Source organism: Chionomys nivalis, chromosome 11 (assembly GCF_950005125.1).
Source record: "Chionomys nivalis chromosome 11, mChiNiv1.1, whole genome shotgun sequence".
Classification (NCBI taxonomy): Eukaryota; Metazoa; Chordata; class Mammalia; order Rodentia; family Cricetidae; genus Chionomys; species Chionomys nivalis.
The window spans coordinates 78,350,438-78,371,397 of NC_080096.1; the positions used below are offsets into that span (position 1 = coordinate 78,350,438).

The 20,960-nt window shown below is 39.2% G+C and overlaps 1 protein-coding gene across 5 annotated transcripts in view; it reads left to right on the forward strand.

The window, feature by feature from the left end:
* The window catches only part of Astn2 (astrotactin 2), a 987,955-nt gene that overhangs the window by 275,357 nt on the left and 691,638 nt on the right, over nt 1-20,960 (forward strand). For 3 of the 5 annotated variants that reach the window (XM_057784266.1, XM_057784268.1, XM_057784270.1), the window contains exon 4: nt 13,034-13,186. The exons of 1 other annotated variant lie outside the window; for it this stretch is intronic. In XM_057784266.1, the coding sequence (XP_057640249.1) occupies nt 13,034-13,186 (153 nt within the window). The remainder of the gene's footprint in view (nt 1-13,033; nt 13,187-20,960) is intronic. One more of the 5 variants, XM_057784267.1, reaches the window with a different exon arrangement.

Consider the following 20,960-nt stretch of genomic DNA (forward strand, 5'->3'; position numbering starts at 1 on the left):
CTTCAAGATGTGGCCAAGAAGGGGACTAGTTGATGCCGAGCGGAGACAGGCACTGACTGACGCTGAGTGACAATGAAAACAGTAGTGAAGGTTGCCAGGACCTGGAATGATGATCTGTTGGAACATTGAATAAGACTCCAATTCTTACTCAAACAACAATGAGTTATTGAAACAGGATGTGGAAAACCTACTGTTTACTGTGCAAGCTCCTTTGAGGGTCTGTCACTTGTGAACATGCTAATAAATGGTATACTTTGTTGATTGCTTAATCTACTTTGCATAGTTTGTTAATCACTTTGCAAAAATTATGATATTATACATTATAATTATTAAACTGTTACATTCAATTTGAACCAAACACATAAAACCGAAAAAGACACAAAATTCCTCATGATTTATGCAACATGTTTCACATACACAAGAGACTGATGTTCAGAAATGTCACTGAGGACAAAATGGCATGAAAGACTGAGCCTGTATCTACACTATATGTACTCAATGCACCGTGGCATTTGGGGTCAGAGACTAATCATAGACAAGGATAGCAGGGTGGATATTAGGATGACTGACTACGACAAGATTTCTAAATTGGTACATAAGGAATGAATCAAGAAAGAGTTCAGGATACCCAGACCTTTTTCTGATTCAAGGATGAATTCTCTTATGTTAAATCATCTCTCAATGTAAGTTCAAAAAAAAAAACTTTATGGATTTTTCCCTACAAATTCCTTATGGCTCAAGAGCCAGCACCCGCTCTGGGAATTTTCCACAGCCTTTCTAGCCACAAAGGCAGCTAGGGGATACTTGGTCAGTGTGACCATTACACAGGAATTCAGGACACTCTTTTCTACTGTCTTCACATCTTCTTTCACTATTCCAGTGATGTGTTTTAGAAAAGGGTGATACTCAGTTCATCTCAGTGTCTATAGTTCCCATACTTGAATATAGCCACCACCCAGGAATACTTTCAGAGGTAGAATTGCAGAATGTATATGTCCTTCTAGTCTCAAGGAACACAGAGACACATTGTGTGACTGTTCTGGGAAGTCTTAGAAAAGATGAATTTTCTAAGGTGGGGTATTTTCCTAGTGACTGAATCTCATCAAGCTGTGCAACGTAGGCTGCACAGAGCTTTCGGCCTTTATGTGACTGATGGGGAAGGAAAGATCGTTAAAGCAGTACTATTAACTCTCAGTTTTAAATAACTGACAGGCACCTTAACATGTCATTCAGTCAAAAACAGTTTGTTCGAGTTGGGGCATGCCTCACTTAAATACTGGGGAAGGATTTAAACTCATGAACATCGACGCAAAAATCCTCAACAAAATACTGGCAAACCGAATCCAATAACACATTAGAAAAATTATCCATTATGATCAAGTAGGCTTCATCCCAGAGATGCAGGGCTGGTTCAACATACGCAAATCTATCAATGTAATCCAGCATATAAATAAACTGAAAGAAAAAAACCATATGATCGTTTCATTAGATGCTGAAAAAGCATTTGACAAAATTCAACATCCCTTTATGATAAAAGTCTTGGAGAGATTAGGGATACAAGGGTCATACCTAAATATGATTAAAGCTGTGTACAGCAAGCCAACAGTCAATAAATAGGGTTAAATAGGGTTTAAACAAATGCCTTTCACACAGCTAGTAAGAGGTGTAACAAATAAAACTGGCTAACTTCAAAGCCTCCCAGAGTCGCACTTCACTGAAAGTTGCTAATGAGGTGAGTTTTGATATAACTTGTCCAGTTTTTGGTATTTTTTGGACCTCTCTCCATGAACAGAACTCAGTAGTGATGAATGCTCTGCCCAGCCTTTGCAACCACCTGTCAATTCTGGGGCCTCTGCAAAATGAGAGTTTATTTGATCTAGATAGGACAGTTGTAAAAATAATGTGCTTACATGAACGGGGAATGGGGGCCCAGAAGGCCTCAACCCTACAAAAAGAACTACAGGAAACTAAGGAATGCTAAAAGTATGAGAAAGAGTCTGGCCCAGAAAAAAGCGCAACAACTGGCTATCCAATAGCAAAAGGTCAGCCCTAAAGACATACATACAAGAAGCAATAAATACTTATACATACATATATATATATATATATGTGTGTGTGTGTGTGTATGCACACACTTGCACTTACATATATATATATGCTTATAACAGCAATTATTGAAAAAAGAATACAGGAATTTGAAATGGATCAAGGATGAGTATATAAAGGGTCAGAAGGGTAAAGGGAAAGGGAAATGAGGTAATAATCTCAAAAAAGTAACATTTTTAAGTGCTTTGCAAACAGGAGAGCAGCTCCCGTGGAAACTACATTCATTTTCACAAAAGCGCATTTGTTTACTCTTAGAGCTACAAGATGTTGGAGCTGGAAGGAATCTTGGAGACCATCTGTGCTCTGGCTAGGGTATATGAAACCAGCTCCAGTGAACCGGGGCAGCATTGTGCTTTGATCAGAAGAGAGGAAAATATCACAAATTTGATTCCATCTTCCATACTTGAGGTAGTTTTCCCAGTTGAAATTATGACCACCCCACGAGCCTGCAAGCTAACTGACAGACCCTACATCTTGTATATAAGAAAAGGCTATCCCCTGGCTTTTCAATTTATGTTTGTTGTTATTCACCCATTTGTCTTGTCTAGAAGCGCTTGCTTGAAGATAAGCTGGACCAGGCACCAAAGGTTTAAGAAAATATATGAGAGAAAAAGGCTAAAGAGTAAGAAAATTCTATCCATCATTTTTTCCAATCCTTGAAAGTTGGGAAGAGGCAGCCATTTTTAAAAACATAAACTTGGGCTTTACTTTTTTTCTAGTTATGAAACATTCACATTTAGTTAAGAATGCTAACTGTTTTGTATCGATTTCCTTTTCATGAAAACTCCTAAAAAAATTAGATATTGCTTTCTGTGGCTTAACTTGGACAACCTGAGAACTGGGTACTTTTTGTTTTTGATATGGGTCTTTCTAGCTAAGTTGTGCCAAGAGATTAAAGCATTTTCCCTTTCTACCTTCTCCATAATCCTGGAGTCTAAATGTGTCCAGTCCAAAGCCTAAACATACAAATTGAGCTAAGCATTAGTGTATATACATATATGCACATTATTGGCTATGTGCATTCTGTATCTGTGTCTTTAACCATCAACGAGTTCATATAAATCATTGACTTATGTTGTTGAGGGGGCTAGCAAGCTAGCTATAGATACAGAAGCCAGTCTGCTCTATAGCTCAAATATGCAGACAGTTTATTTCTTCTTCAGGTAGATCAGTTTTTCTTCTATCAAGGCCTTTATCTGATAACATGAGGCCCACATACAATGTGGAAGCAATGTATTTTACTCAATGTCCTAGTCTAATGTTAGTATTTAAAAATATGCTAACAGATATATTTAGAATAATGTTTATTCAAGTAATTGAATATGACATCTTCCTCAAGACAGCCCTGTCAGTTAACCAGTGTGAGAACCAAGGCTCATATTATCCAATAACTTGAAGGAGAGGAGAGGAGAAATGGAAATAGCAGTTGTTGGCCCTGGATGTTGAAGATAAGCTGTGCTAGGTAAGAAAAATGTATAAGACCAGGGGATGGGAGCAAGGAGATGGTCCAGTTGACCAAGTGCCTACTGTGCAAGCATAGGCACCTGGGCTTGGATCTCTAATGCCCATGTAAAGTAAGGGTATGTTGATAGATATTTATAAGTCATGGAAGCTGTATTTCTAGAGCTTCCTGTATGATTGAAATGTAGCTAAGTAGATCAGCAAGCATCTTCTTCCTAGCAATTGCTTACTGCTTATATAACATTAAGAGGAGTCCTTATGAATCTTTTAATTTTCAGAACCTTCCCAATTCTTATATATTAATGAGACTGTATCAGTTTGGAGGAAAAAACATTTCCATGTAGACAAAATAGCTTCAGGACAGCAGGTATCAAGCTTTGACTGTAAAAATGCCACCAACAAGTTCATGTATTTGAACACTTACTTGGTCCCTAGTTGGTGGTGCTTGTTTTGAATAACTTTTAAGAGGTGAGAAACAGGTACTGGAGGTTAAGGAGACCTTGAGATTATAGTTTTCACTTCTTCCAACTCCAGTCTCTCTGCTCCTTGTTAAGTACCATACACAAAGCAGCTGTAGCAAGCTTGCACAGCCATAGGTAGAGAGCCTCCAGTCGCAATATTTTCCCATCATCATTGATTGTACCCCTTTAAACTGTGAACCAAAGTGGATTCTTTCTGTCTTAAGTTGTTTCTTGTTGTCTGAGGTGTCTGTTCTGTCAAGTTCTCACAGTCATTAAGTCTACATTAGTTATTAACTGATTGTTCTAGTAGCTCAGACTTATTAACTCTTATAACTTATATTAACCCATTATTCTTGCTTATGTTAGCCACATCGCTCAGTACCTTATTCAGCGAGGTAGTTACATCTTGCTTTTTCTGTGGCTAGGTCACGACTGCAGACTGCAGAATCCTCTTCCCAGAATTATCCTGTTCTCATTGCCCCATGGAGACCAGAAAATTGATGAACCCAATAAGCTTTCCCACCTACATGATTCATTGGTTGTACTGAAGCAATAATTGCTCATTGCTGCAATACAACCAATGAACATCTACTGATTATCTTGTCTTCCTTGCTTAGATCTACAGTGAGTGAGTAGTGCCAGGAAGAAATAAGGGCAGAACCTGTACCCTTGGGGAGTCTTAAAATGGGTCCAATCATCTCTAGGTTGCTGGGGACTCCTTGTCTAGATAACCTGAAGAAGGGCCACCATCAGAGCGGCTATGTAGGCCTGCAGAAATATCATCCAAGCAATAAGGTTGATAAGTCCATCTCTATATAGCAAACTGATTAGAGGTCATGTTTTTAAGTGTGATAGCTCATGGACCTAGAATATCAGGCATTATTATATGAGTTCAAACATGCTTTGTGGCTTTGGAAGATCATCTAAATGCTCTGAATTCATGTCTACACATGTCTACACATATGTAGACAGGAATTAATGATAGTTGCTTTCAAACTTGTTAGGAGAAGGAAATGAGAAAGTATAAAGAAATGTCAAGATCCTTTCCAGGATCTTGGTGCTTGGGAACTGTGAATTTTTCTTTCTAACACAGATGAGAAGTGTCTAAAAAATTAAAGAGAGTAAGGGATGTGCTATTGAAATTTGAACCCAAATCTATGCACATTTTAGTGGAAAAGCATCCAGACAACACTGTATGCAAAAAGCAGTGGGTGGCAAATTAGTTGCACAGTTGAGAGCTGAGTCTGTCTGGATATCTTCTTCTGGCTACATGTCCTAACCTGCCTGGAATCTGGAAAATGGCATGCCTCCATGCCTCTGTAGAGTGAGTTGAGTCTCTCTCTCTCTCTCTCTCTCTCTCTCTCTCTCTCTCTCTCTCTCTCTCTCTCTCTGTGTGTGTGTGTGTATGTCTGTCTCTGTCTCTCTCAGTCTCCCTTTGCTTTATCTTCCTTCTCTGTCTTCCTACTCCTTGCTTTTCTGCTCTGCCCTGCCTCTCCATTACCTTCCTGTTTATAACTCTTTTCTATAATATTTTCTCTATTACTGAGCGTGATTTTTTTCCTCTACCTATTTTCATCCCCCTCTTCCTCCTCCTTTCACCTCCTTTCTTCTCAAGGATTAGGTCTCTTCACCTCAGACCTTAATGGTTTATTCTCATTAAGCTTAACAATCTCTCATGTGTTAGTCAGAAGGAGGTGGCAGCCCCCTCCTCTCCCTCTATTCTGGGCTGTGCAGAGATGCTCTTATCAAGCACCATCTGTTGCATTCATCCAGGCAATGGTTGAACATTTTGCTGCTGCAGGGAGGCACAGCTTAGCAGGTAACCAAAAGTAAGGTGGCTTGTTTGGACAACTTGATATATTAATATTGTGAGAGTTGTTGGATGGGGTCAGGAGGGGTGGAGATGAGGAGAATAGAGTACAGGATGACATCAACCTGTTTCCATGAGCACTGCCACCCTAAGCCTGTCTGGGCTCTTGCCACTGTCGCCAAGTTAAGAGCATCCAAACAGATGGATGGGATTTGTGACATCAGGATCAGGAGCCCTTGCAGTTCACAGAAGAAAAATTTCTCTCTCTGTGTGTTGTCCTCTGAAACAATTAGTTAAACTGATATCAGTTTAGGAAAAATCAAACAGAAATAACAGGAGAAGAACTGACCATCAGGAATTGATAAGTGTTAGAACCATGAAAGGGGCATGGCTAGTACCCCAGATAAGGCTCGGGTCAGATAAAGAAGCATGTGAAAACAGGATTGTAAGGAGAATGCCATGAGGGGGTTTGTTGTGGAAGTGTAGGCAAAGTGAAGGTCATCAGGATGGAAATATTGAGATACCAGAGTGAGTAATATCAGACAACCAGCATAGAATAGAAACAAAGACAGAGAGATGGGGAAATGACTTTATTGATCCCTATAAAAACTGGAACCATGAAACAGAAGACCGAAACAGAATCAGTATTACCTAATATTCTAGTCTCTGTCAGAAAAATGTTACATAGACAAGAAGGGAAAAGGAAAGAACTACTCTTACATTCTTTTTTCCAGTATTCAGCCAGAGCATCCTACTGGCCATGCCCAGCAAGACACTAGATGGCAATAAGCCAGGTGATAATCTGCAGGGTCTCAGTGGAACAGATTGAATCTGGCAGAGAGGCAGAGATCTGGTGGTCCAAATAGTGAGCAGTTGGCATAAGTCAGGAGTATGTACCCTATATCTCCTACATTGTAAACAGCCTAACTGTGAACAAAAGTGGGATCCCTGTGTATAGGGCACCCACAGTATATGCTTGCACTTGTAAGTTTGTGATCACATCCCTTCCTGTCTGTTCGGTTGTCTCTAAAAGGTCACAATATTTTGTAGTAGGGAGGCTGCTTGTTAGTTCCCACCTGCTCAGCAGCTCAGACCCAAAATAATCACACAGAAACTATATTAATTAAATCACTGCTTGACCCATTAGCGCTAGCTTTTTATTGGCTAACTCTTACATAGTAATTTAACCCATTTCTATTAATCTGTGTATCACCATGTGACTGTGACTTACTGGCTAAAATTCCCAAAGTCTGTCTCTGGTGGGGCTACATGGCTTCTCTCTGACTCTGCCTTCTTCCTCCTAGCATTCAGTCTTGTTTTCCCTGCCTACCTATATTCCCTGTGTAGTCCCAAAACAATTTCTTTATTAATCATACAGAAGGAAATCCCACATCACTTCCCCTTTTATGTTTAAATATAAAAGGAAGCTTTTTAACATTAACATAGTAAAATTACATATAACAAAACAGGTATCTGTTGCAAGGAGGGGCTGCTTGTTCTTTCTGGCCATCTGACTAGCTTAGTCCTGAAATAACCACACAGAAATTATATTAATTAAAACACTGCTTGGCCCATTAGCTCTAGCTTCTTATTGGCTAACCCTAATATTAATTTAATCCATTTCTATTAATTTATATATCACCATGTGGCAGTGGCTTACAGACAAAGATTCTAACTGGCATCTGTCTCAGACAGAGGATCCATGGCTTCTCTATGAGTCTGCCCTTCTTTCTCCCAGCATGCTATTTAGTTTTCCCCATCTACCTAAGTTCTGCCCTATCAATAGGCCATGGCAGTTTCTTTATTTATTAAGCAATGAAAGTGACACATAGACAGAAGAACCTCCTACACCATTTCCCCTTTTCTGTTTAAACAAAAACAGTTTTCAAACAAGAATTACAGTTACAATATTTATATCTACTTTATCTTTTATCATAACTGAGGAAAACTATAACTATAAATTCTTTAACTCCATCAAAGACTCCGGAAGGATATAATATTACCTAAGTAAACAGGAAGTACCTTGTAATCAACTTCCAAAATTCTAGAACTGACAGAGATATCTCGCTGCCTAGACAGTCACCCAAAGTTCTTCTGTACTATTGAAGCATTCATTCTTTAGCCAAAGGCCCATAATATCCAGCAGATTTTTCCATGAAGCAGGAAATTTAAAAGACAGTTCTGCCTACATTGGCAGTTTGCCAGTCACTTTCTTCTGTATCCTGCAGAATGTCTCACAGATTCTTTCATGAAAAAGGAACCCCGAAGGATCATCTCACCTTTAGGCAAGTTCAGCAGCCATTTCTGTGTGGATCCCGCATGTCCAGTTTATCTAACAAACTCTATAAGGAGCCTCTTTAATTCCCATCTTTCTCTTTAATTAATTGGTGCTGTCCGAAGCAGATATATTTCATTGTCATGAAAAGTCCTAACTTCTTAAAACATTTCAAATGCCATATTCTGAAGGTCTCTGAAAGATTTGAAGAATACCTATCTAACTGAAATATATGTCTATATATCTAAAAAATCTAACTAACTAACTATAAGCTTGACTATTATAGATGATTTTTATTAACCTATATTTCTTAATTATACATTACATTTTTAAATGAACTGCACAATCATAATATCATAATCAAGAGCAGAAATATACATATAACAAGGCTGACCTTAAATTTGTATCAATAAACCAAGATCCATATCAATGCAAATCTCTATATCATATCCTTTTTTAAATGTAAAAGAAACATTTATAAACCATATTTGGGAATATGGGTCTAGTTTTATCCATACTGCTTCCTGCTGTTTGGGAGGCACTGTTAATCAGGTCTTTCATGGTGCAACCTGTGTGCTAGGTTCATCTCAGTCAGCAGTTGGGTGAAGTAATTTTTTGAGGGTATTCATGGTGACCTCTCGGGGGGTGTGGTCTATCAAACCATATTTGTCTAGAAGTAATCCACAGATTCTCATCTTCTGTGGAAATAAAAGAAAAAACTTCTTTTCCAAAGCAATATATCCTTAGACCCAAATTTGGAAGTTAAACCTTTAGAACATATATGCTGGTTTAGCTTAGCAGCCCATACAATGAAATTTCTCTTTGTGCTTAGCTCCTTTATAGTCAAAAAAATTTCAAAGAAAACACAGTAATATGCATAATTCAGACTCTCTGTATATTTTCTATCTTTACATGACATATTTTTCTTTACTCAATTTAATCTATGACTGTCTGTACTCTGTATCTTTAAAGACTTTTTAAAAAATGATTTACTTCTTTTCTAACTCTCTATACTCTTTTTCTTCTCTCTCCTAAGACTATGTACATTTATCCAATGCTGTGACCCACTTAGAATTCTTTTATTTCTGAATCTGTCCTTTATTGCATCACCTGTAATTCTTTACTCTCCTGAAGAGTTTTTAAAATGGTAAGCAGCTTAGTTGCAGTGGCTCTGGATGCTGACTCCACTTCTCTCCACCTTTCAGAATGGCCAGCTCTGGGACTGCTAGGTAGGAACCATGCTCAGTAATTTAACTCTGAGAATAAACATGCACCACATAAACCCTTTTTATCTGAGTAATAGTTAAATATGTCACTTAGAGCACTGTGTGGCCTTGAAATATCTCAGTGTATGGCAGCAGGAATCTTCTATGCTCTCCTGCCTGTGCACTCTTAGCAGTCCTGATCCTACCATCTGCCCAGGCAGTGGGGGTATTGAGCTGTGGCATGGTCTCAGTTACTTTCCCAAGCAGGCATACAAGCACCCAGGGCCAAAAACCCCATTCAAGTGTTCTATAGCCAGACCTCCAGAAAGAGTCAGAGTTTGCACCATCAGCACAGCACAGAAAGCTGGTGTTTCAAAACCATGGCTTTTTTTCCTGCTACCTCTTAATCCAGAAAACCTCTCTTAAAGGAGCCACAGCATGCCACCAGCAAACAAAGCCCATTCAGGAAAATAAATACAGCTAAATTTTGTTTTTTAGGATCTAGAGTTCCTTTTTAAGCTCTCTCAGGTTTTACATGGATTTAGTCCACCATGTTGACCCACCATCTTGTAGTAGGGAGATTGCTTGTTGGTTCCTGGCTGCTCAGCAGCTCAGACACAAAATAATCACACAGAAACTGTATTAATTAAATCACTGCTTGACCCATTAGTTCTAGTTTCTTATTGGCTAACTCTTACTAATTAATTTAACTTATTTCTGTTAATCTGTGTATCACCATGTGACTATGGCTTACCAGCTAAAATTCCCAGAGTCTGTCTCTGGTGGGGCTACATGGCTTCTCTCTGACTCTGCCTTCTTCCTCCTAGCATTCAGTCTAGTCTTCCTTGCCTACCTCTATTTCTTGTGCAGGACCAAGACAGTTCCTTTATTAACTAATAAAAGCAACACATAGACAGAAGGACTTCCCATACCATTTCACCTTTTCTGTTTAAACAAAATATTTTTAAATAAAAAATATATTCATGTTTATTTTTGTCAAACGTGGTCCTCATCTCACCTAGGCACTATCATTTCACAGTTGTCTAAAGCCAGAAGAAGAGGAGCCAAATTCATTTCTCCCCTTTCTTTTGCTATCCTTATAACATCACATTCTGTTGGTATTTTACATCCAATATAACACTCAAATTTGATGACATCTCAGTATATCCTATTTCAGTACTCCCTATTCTCTCCATTGTTTTCTCTACTTCTGGATCTCCGCCATTGCTATCCTATTCCAGGCTACTCTCAGCTCACCCTTGGACTAGGTTCTGCCTTGTGCTCCTTGGTGATCTTTTTACTTTCACTCTTGCTCTTTTCCTCCCTCTCTATCCGTCTCGCTGTCTCCCTTTTTCACTGTATAAGCACGTGTGTGCACATATATGTGCCAAGACTGGAGGAGGACATAAAGTATCCTGTTCTATCACTCTCCAACTTACTCCTTAAGGGTTAGGCCCAAGGTTAGCTTAGGCGTCTGATTTCATCCCTTGTATTATCTCACATGGGTTGCTATGATTTTATTTTTTTAGATTAGTAGATAATAATTTTCTGCTATAGTCTCTTGTATCATCATTTACCATTAGATTCCAGTACAAGTTTGCTATACAATTCTCATTCATAGCCAACTATTAAATCATATTCATCATTCTTCCAGTATAATAAGCATTACAAGGGAGTTTTGTTTGGTTCTTCCAAAGGGATGTCATAATAAAATACTACAAGCAAAGATTTTATTGTACAGAACTTGAGACTGAAATCCCAACATCCTGATGCAGCTTCCTTGGTGAGGTTTTCTTTCCCAGCCTGCAGCCTACCTTCTCTCTTTCCTGAAGTTTTTCTCTCCTTTTCTCCACCCCTTTCTTTTTTCTTCTCCTTCTTTTAAGACTTCAAATCATGGTTTGTTCTGAATATTTGACCTTAGTCAAGCATCCTCTTATGATTCTGGTCAAATCAGTCTTTTCTCGGGATACTGAGTTAAACTTAACATGATACTGCTTCTCAGAATCATTGTAACTAACCTTTGGTTATAATAGAAAGTCTGTAAGTAGAATCTCCTTGGATCACCTTCATAGACCTGACTTGAAATATCTGGGGAGTAGACAGCAAAAGATGTAGGTGATGAAGCTAGAATGTCACCATATGGTTCATTTGCATTGTCAATTGTGTTTCTTAGCAATCTGATTCTCCCTATCCCCGAAGATTGGGCTTCCCACAGAACCTAATATTCAAATCCACCCTCTGGTTTTGACTTACCTTGCAGATACATCTGTCTAATTTAATAGGTTTTTTTCCTGAGAAAACAAGAAGTGGGTATTAAGAAGTTGAGGGGGGGGATTCTCTGTCTGATCTGGAGAAATCTGCCCAAAGAAAAATGAATTTCTAGTGCATGCCATCGTGTGGCATCAGGTGGTAGGGTGTTCCACCTGAGAAGAAATTCCTCAGCCTCTACAGATGGGATGGAGGGAGTCTGAGTTTGAAGATTTCAAAGTCCGGGTTGTCTTTGAATATTTCTCAGAACAAAGGCACTGAGACCATTTAGCTGTGTCCTGTTTTTGTCTGCTGCTTTCCTCCCCCTCCCTTTGATAGTATCTCTCATCTTTCTCAAGCCTTCCTATTTTTTTCTTTTATCTTCTACAGTTTCTCTCTGAATTTCTGACCTCATTTTCTCTATTCCCTGGAATTTCCTATTAGTCTCAGTTTGGAAACTGGAAATGAGAACATGGAGAAGTCACCGGTTGTTTCTTCCACCTGGACTGACAGATCTGCAAGCTTGAATTGCACTTGTTAGCATGGAGAACATGTTATGACTCATTTGGAGGCCTTTTTTTTCTTGATAAATTTGGGGTGTGGAGTATGTTATCAGCATCCCATGAAGTTGTAGTTTTATCACTAATCTATTATGTGACCTTCACTGCTGCTGTCCCCACTCAGGTCACTATTACCCATCTGTGATTTATGCAGAAACTGTAGTCCCCATCTCCTTTCCTGTTTCCATGTGTATTCCCCATACTTTCACTAGTAATAGCAAAGCGACTGAAATTACACGTCAGCTTCTCCTTTAAAGTCATTCAGTGATAAGTCTTTGCCATTTAAATGAAATCCAAGCTAAATATTGTAGCAGAGAGTCCTCATGCTCCTTCTTCGTTTCGTACCCTCTGTGTGCAGACTCCATTGCACCCACACTGCCCTCCATTCTCTTACTGAAGGGCCTCACCCCTCTGCCCCCATCAAACTTGCTTCTCCTTCGCTCAGAACACCCCATCCCAAATATCCTCTTGCTCCTATCTTGCTCCGCTGCCTTTGGTACTTCCCACTCATCATTATGACCTCCATTACTAATAGTGCCTTTTGCAAGAAGGCTGCCTTGACTTTCTGGATGGCTGAAGTACCTTGTTGTTATATTCTATATTTAGAATGGTTGCCAGATATTGGACCTTACCAGATACATATTTGACTGGATTATGAATTACTTGAAACATGGATTGTACCTAAACTTTCACCATTATATCCCAAGGGCTTCTTCCGATGCCTAAAATTTAGTAGGTGATAGATAATGCCAACAATGTATATAACCTTAGTCTAATGAGTTGACTTGTAGTTTAGTATCACTAGTAGGTCAAAGATGGAGTTTCAGAGACTCAAGGTGGCCAGTCCCAGTCCCCCAGGGACTGAGTGTGGGCCAAGCCTTAACCTCAGCCCCATTGCCACCCTGTAGCAGCAGCTGAGGCGACACAGGAGACAGTGGAGTCCCTGATGCAGAAGTTCAAGGAGAGTTTCCGTGCTAACACACCAGTGGAGATCGGTCAGCTGCAGCCAGCCTCGCGCAGTGCCTCTACAGGGAAGAGGAAGCGAAGGAACAAGTCTCGAGGTATGAGCTCCTGGCACCAGAGCCAGAAGACACAAGTCTGTTCTGTGTTCCCAGATCCTGGGAACCTTCCCCCTCACCTCCCCTTTGCTTCTCTCCCTTCTAGCACTTCCACTCTGTTAAGCCCCCTTGAAGACAATGGGATGTGCCCCTGAGGTTAGAGATAATCTCTTTGAGACCCATTCTGCTTCACCTGAGGGTGGCAATGAACACTCTAAATTTTAAAGTGGTCGCATAGATGAAAGGGAATATAAGGACAGTTCCTCTTACCAGAATTGCAAGCAGCAGGTACTCTTTTCAAGGGTGTTTCTACAAATAGTGCAACAGAAGCAGAGCGCTCTTGTGGAAGGCATGAGAACCGTTGACTGGAAGTCAGCAAGCAGCAAGGACCCCCAGGAATATTGTCGGCGAACCACGTTTTAGAACCCTGAAGAATACAGGATGCATTGGCATCATAGATTAGGTGGAACTGATTCTTATTTCCATTTTGCAACTGTGTCTGCTGGCTCATTCCATTAGACTTACCTAAGGTACACTTATCTCATAGTACCTTCTCATGCAATGTCTCCCCCTCTTCCTCCTCTTTTTTCCTATGTCTTCTTACCTTGTCATTTCCTCTGACCACCTGTGTGACTTTGTCTATGGGAGGACCCCACTTTCTGTTGTCTGATTTTTGAACCTGCTCTTCTGTTTTTTTTTGTTTGTTTGTTTGTTTTTTTTCAGACTGTCCAGTGGTCTTTGGTTCATTGCTTTTCTTTGCACCTCCTCACTCCTCCATCATAAGCTTGTGTGTTCAAGCTTATGAATACAGCCTGCAAAATTACATGATATTTGTATCTTTACTGCTTCTACTGAATCTGTTTCTTTTGACCTCAACAATTCTGTTTCTGACATCCTCTCTGTGTGTCATAAATAAATAAACTGACTCCCATTAATTATCTTTCCCATTTATTCACACCTAACTTATTTGAGGCAGCAGGTTAAGTTATATAAATGATATAGACACCTTATTCAGGAGAGCCCTCTTTAAGTAGGTCTAATAACTCACATTTTACAGATGGTCACACCAAGACAGAAAAACCTACGGTGATGTGATAGTGGATGCCCTAGAACCGTGCTTCCCAGCCTTCTTACTGCTGTGATACTTTAATACAGTTCTTTGTGTTGAGGTGACCCCCAACCATAACATTATTTTGTTGCTACTTCAAACCTGTAAATTTGCTACTGTTACGAATCATAGTGTAGCTATGCAGAATATCTCATATTCAACTCCTATGAAAGGATCGTGACCCTCAGGTTGAGAACCACTGCCATAAAAAGTGCCAAGGCAGGAAATTTCAACTAATTGTTCCAAATATAGTAGTTTATCTACCATGTCCTGTACTTGTAAAATGCTATGTATTTTCCCAAACACTTGAATGACACACTTTCATAAAGATGTCATTAATAGTGGCAGTCACAACTCACAATGAAGTGTTTATTTGAATGATATCTTGGTCCTGATTTTGTGAAATTTGAATCAGGAGACTGGAAATGCAGACAAGATCTGCATGTTTATGGGAGACCATTACAGAGTTCATTTTTGAAACTCATGTGGTACATAACCGTTTTCTTGAAATCACCAATGGTGGTGTAGTAATGCTAACTCAGTCACTTTCAACTTGTATGGTTTTGGAAAAGTCACCACTTTCTCTGAGTCTCAATTTTCCAGTTCCATCAAATGGGACTCATTAAGTGAAGAATGCTGTAGCAGTGTAGTAAAGTGGTGAGAATGCTCAGGCAGCATGCATTGAAGTCTAGAAATGTTGTCCTGCGTGTTTTCCTTGACTGCACATTCAGGTCACTTAAAAAATCTTTCCCAGCTCACCTGTGTATCTTTATTCTTTCGAGTTTACTGAAAGTGCTGCTCTGTCTTCTTTGTTTTCATACCCGTAAGGCTATTGGACCTCAAATCACTTCTCTCTTCTTGAGGACTAATCTGCCTTCATTCCTTCATTTATCTGAAACATCTTTATGTCACCTACCCTTCAAGACTATCCATTTGATGGTTCACAGTTTTTATAAGAAGACTTCTATAAGACTATTGAACAGTTTTTCATATTATATCAGCATTTAAAAATGACATATAGAATTTTATTTTATTTTTTTCTAAAAATTTGACCTTCCCTTTATAATTTCTCTGTTTCCTATTAGAGGAGAATTTCAGGATAAGATTGTTAATGAACACACAGCACTGAATTTAGACTTGTAATAAATACTAAATGATCATTACTTGGAAGGAATCTCAGCTTTCTAATAAATAGATTTCTAAGCCCCAACAAGGCAAAATTTTACTTCTTCAAACATTTTTCTAAATTATCTATGTTTGAATCAGATATCAAAATGTCATTCATATAATGATAAAGTAGAAAGAAATTGCTTACATATCATTTTCAACACTTGTCATACAAAATATTGGCACTGGGTGGGGATATTTAACATTACCTGTGAGAGAACCTTCTATTGATATCTCTTAGCAGGATAAGAATTGTGAAAGCAATTTATTCTCTGTCTTTTAACTGTAAAGATATAGTGAAGAAACAATTTTTTAAATCAATAAATATAAGAGGCCATGATTTGGGCAATAGACAAGGCAAAATAATTCTAGATTGTAGAGAGTCTATTTCCTAAATCACCTTATGAACAGCTCTTAGATCTGTTACCATTCTCCATTTCCTAGATTTCTTTTTAACAACAAATGTAGAAGAATTCTAAGGGCTGATTCATTTGTCAATATGCTGGGCATTTAGTTGCTCCTATACCAGCTGTTCTAAAGCTGGAAGTTTCTCTGTTGTTAAAGGCCATTGTGCAATCCATACAGGTTTTTCTGTTAATCATTTTAAAGGTAGAGCTGTTGGTGCCTTTGGAAGATCAGAAGCTGTTGTGCCCTATTCGTGTACAAGCTTAATGGTTGATGAAGGTTCTTCTTTTATAAAACCTAATATTTTCCCCAGAAACATATGTTAACATATGTTTTTTTTCTACTATTGGGGGAATGTTAATCTGAGTATTCCAATGATGTAACAAATCACATCCCCACAAATTCATTGCTATGTTAGCAGCATATCACTTTAATTTTTCTCTCTGTCCTTCTGACACTATACATTTGATCCTCTCATGCTCTTTTACCTGAGATAATTTCCAGTCCCTAAATACTGAACATTAACCTCCTAAAGAGGCCAATCAGGATGCCACCAGAAAAAAAAATTTACTAAAGAGGTATAAAGTATAGAAGGTTGAGAGACTTTAAAAGATAATTTGATGATGCAAATTAGAATAAAAAGTCAATTAAATACAACCTTTTGGACTCATCAAGATAGAATAGATATGGAGTACTTTCTCTGAATTTGACAATTGCATATGGACTAGATATTGTTGATGTATTTATTTCCTGTATGTATTGCATAAAGTTACTATACTTACTATATACACTTCCTTATATTAGTTTTAGCCTTCTTTTTTTAATTTAGAAAAATGGGAAATAAAGTAATATGATATTTGTGTTTTAATAAATAAAACTTGCCTGAAAATCAGAATGCAAAGCAGCCACACTAGTCAGCCATATAGACCAGGCCATGGTAGCATATACCTTTAATACCAGCAGTTACACTAGCTAGCCATAGAGGTTGGGTGGTGGGTGTGCACATATTTATTATTATTATTGTTGTTATTATTATTTTATTACTTTAAAAAATACCAATCCATATTCCAACTTCCTCCCCTCCTCTCACTTCCTCCACACCCCTTCCCCTCACCCCCTCCAATCTTAAGAGAGGCACTCTGCCATGTGGAAAGTCCAAGGCCCTCCCCACTACATCTAGGTTGATCAAGGTATACACCCAAAGAGAATAGGATCCTAAAAAGCCAGTACATGCAATAGAGACAAATCTCAGTGCCATTGTCATTGTCCCCTCAGTCTGCCCCAACTGACAACCACATTCAGAGGGACTAGTTTGATCCCATGCTTGTTTATTCCCAGTCCAGTTGGAGATGGTGAGCTCCCATTAGCTCAGGCACATTGTTTCAGTGGGTAAACCCCTCATAGTCTTGACTTCTTTGCTCATACTCTCCCTCCTTCTGCTCTTCAACTGGACCTTGAGAGCTCAGTCCAGTGATACAATATGGGTCTTTCCATCTATTGTTAGATGAAGGTTCTATGGTGATATTTAAGATAATCATCAGTCTGACTACAGGGCAAGATGAGTTCAGGCACCCTCTCCTCTATTGTTTAGGGTCTTAGCTGGGGTCACCCTTGTGGATTCCTGAGATATTTTTCTAGAGCCAGGTTTTTTGCTAATCCCAAAATCACTCCCTCAATCAAAGTATCTTTTTCCTTGCTCAGATATCTGTCCTTCTTCCCTCTCAACTATTCCATTCCCTCAAGCTCTCCCCAACTCTCACACTCTCCCCTCCTCTTTCCCTTCTCCCCTTCCTCTACCCTTTGCCCCCATGCTCCCAAATTTTGTCATGCGATCTTCTCTGCTTCCAATTTTGAGGTGGGTCTATATATATTTTTCTTTAGATTCACCTTATTACTTAACTTCTCTAGAATCATGAACTATAGGCTCAATGTCCTTTGTTTATGGCTAGAATCCACTAATGAGTGAGTACATACCATATTCATCTTTTGGGGTCTGGGTTATCTCACTCAGTAAAGTGTTTTCTAATTCCATCTATTTGCATGCAAAATTCAAGATGTCATTGTTTTTTACCACTGAGTAGTACTCTAATGTGTGAATTGCCACACTTTCTTTATTCATTCTTCCATTGAGGGTTATCTAGGTTTTTTCCAGGTTCTGGATATTACAAATAATGCGGCTATGAAGATCATTTTGAACAAAAGCTGCTGTAGTATGATTGAGCATCTTTTAGGTATATTCTCAAGAGTGGTATTTCTGGATCCTGAGGTAGGTTGACTCCCATTTTTCTGAGAATATGCCACACTGATTTCCAAAGTGGTTGCACAAATTTGCATTCCCACCAGCAATGGATAAGTGTTCCCCTTATTCCACATCCTCTCCTGCATAAGCTATCATTAGTGTTTTTGATTTTAGCCATTCTGACATGTGTAAGATAGTATCTCAAAGTTGTTTTGATTTACACTTTCCTGATAGCTAAGGAAGTTGAACATGTCCATAAGTATCTTTTGACCATTTGAAATTCTTCTGTTGAGAAATCTCTGTTTAGTTCAGTAAACCATTTTAATTGGGTTATTTAGAATTTTAATGTCTAATTTCTTGAGTTCCGTATATATTTTGGAGATCAGTTAGTTGGCCATAGAGGCTGGATGGTGGTTGTGCATATATTGTTCCCAACAGGAGAAAGGAATATAAGATGTGAGGAGACAATCTCCCACTCAGTCTCAGTCTGAGAATTTGTGGAGGCAGGATCACCCATTTTGGTCTGAAGTAGAGGTAGGCACCAGTGGCTGATTGCTTTGCTTTTCTTATCTTCAGCTTGAAGCCCAATATCTGTCTCTGTGTTTTTATTGATGCTGCATAGCTCCTCAAAGTATGTAACAAACAGTCTGCCTTTCTTTGTCACATCAGGACTGCTGTCACTTCTTACTTCCTCTTTGCAACTCTACTCTGCTTGTTATTCAGTCTCCCTAGACAGAAGAGCTAGATTTGCTAATGACCTTGGGTAGCTTCTCATTCTCCTTGCAATAAAATCTGAACTCTAAACTCTGATGTGTAGACCTTGTATGATGATGATCTGATTTCTAATGTCTTTTCCAAAAATGTCCACTCTGATTTTTTTTTTTATTCCAGCCAAACTGGCTGCTTCTGTCATGTTTCATGAACACATCTAGCACATCCTTTCTGCAGAGGTTGATGCTCCTGGTGTGTTGTTCTATAGTGTGGAGAGAGGGCCTGCTTTTGGTCCCGGCCACCCTGCTAGATTAACCCCCAACATTATCACACAGAAACTGTATTCATTTAAATACTGCCTGGCCCATTATCTCTAGCCTCTTGTTGGCTAACTCTCATGTCTTGATTAACCCATTTCTATTAAATCTGTGTATCACCACATGATTGTGGTTTGCCAGCAAGATTCTAATCCATATCTGTCTCAGGCAGGAGATTCATGGCATCTGCCACACTGCCCTTCTTCCCAGCATTCAGTTGGGTCTACTCTGCCTATCTAAGTTCTGCCCTATCAAAGGGCCAAGGCAGTTTCTTTATTCAACCAATGAAAGCAACACATAAATAGAAGAACCTCCTGCACCATTGTTCTTTCTGCATCTTCCATTACCAACAGTTATTGTTTTACCTGGTTTCTTCTCACCTTTCCTCTCTCAGCTCAGATATCAGCACTTTCTCCCATGTTGATCAGTCAGAAATTTTTCTCCTTTTGAATTGGCAACCAACTGTTAAATCATCATGCATATACAAGGAATATAGCACAAGATTGTTTCTCTTTTCTTGTTTCCTGCCTTTCTATCCCAAATAGATGCTTCATATTTATAAATCTAAAACATACAAAGTATTTAGCAAATGCTTGTCGACTATATGAACATCTGAAATCACTTACAGTTTTATGTCTTTGGAATTGATGGTATGATAGAGGTCCTTGATGAACAAGAACTGCCTGGTACTGATCTCCTGAAAATGTCTCCCTACCACATACAGACTTACTGACAAGTAGTAATCAAACTAATGCCATTAAAGCATTACTTAAGTAGTTCACAAGCAGTGTGATAGTGATTCTGTTGCCACCACTGGCTCTGGATGGTGCTAGAGAGGAGAAGCATAACTCATATCCACACCTGTTCACTACAAGCTAGAGAGATGACTCAGTGGGCAAAATACTTGCTTGCAATCATAAAGACCTCAGCACAGACTTACTCATATTTATTCAAAATTCTGTGTGTTGTAGTGCATACCTGTTACCCCAGTATAAGAAAGGCAGAGGCAGAAGTGTCCCTGAGATTTGTTTGACATACACTTTTTCTGAATCAATGAATTCCAGTTTCAGGGAGAGATTTTGTCTTCTAAAATAAGGTGGAAACTGAAAGACACTAGTTGTTGCCCTCTTAACTTCTATCCACATAATTGTGCGCATTTACCTTCACATACCTAAAGACACATTCACATTCATCACACACACACACACACACACACACACACACACACACTTTCTTGGAGAGTAGCATTTCCCAATCAAAACTCTGTACACACCCCCTTCATGAAGGTTCCTGTATTGCTTTTAATTCTGTTAAGGCTCTGGGAAGCCTGCAGTATGAAAAGCAGGGCTGCTTTGTTGAATTCACTGTCTGTAACACCATCTTGCCTGTAGACTCTATTTTTACCCTGGAACATTTATTAACATCTCGTCCAAGAGAAGCAGCCTCATAAACACAACTTAGAAATGCCCCATTACCCCTCCCAAGTCATCAGAAACCTTACATATGATGGTCTTGCTCTCTAGTCTTTCACTGTGTCATCCTCCCCATGATTCTGATGTGGCTGTGGGCCATAAGGCCCAGAATGAGAACACCTGGCCCATTTCTGCTTCATTAGGTTCCACGCCCAATGTTTGGTGCCCAGTAGTTCCCAGCAGATGGAATGGGTAGCTGAGAACCAGTGTCACGGAATTGAACACATGGCTAAAAGCAGCTCCAATGTGTTTCTATAGCTCAGATTTCCTCCTAAGAGGCCTGGTAGATGCTAAGCTCTAGCATACCTCATCAGACAAGGAAGGCTACTGGAGGGTTTAATTGCTGCCTTCATGTTTG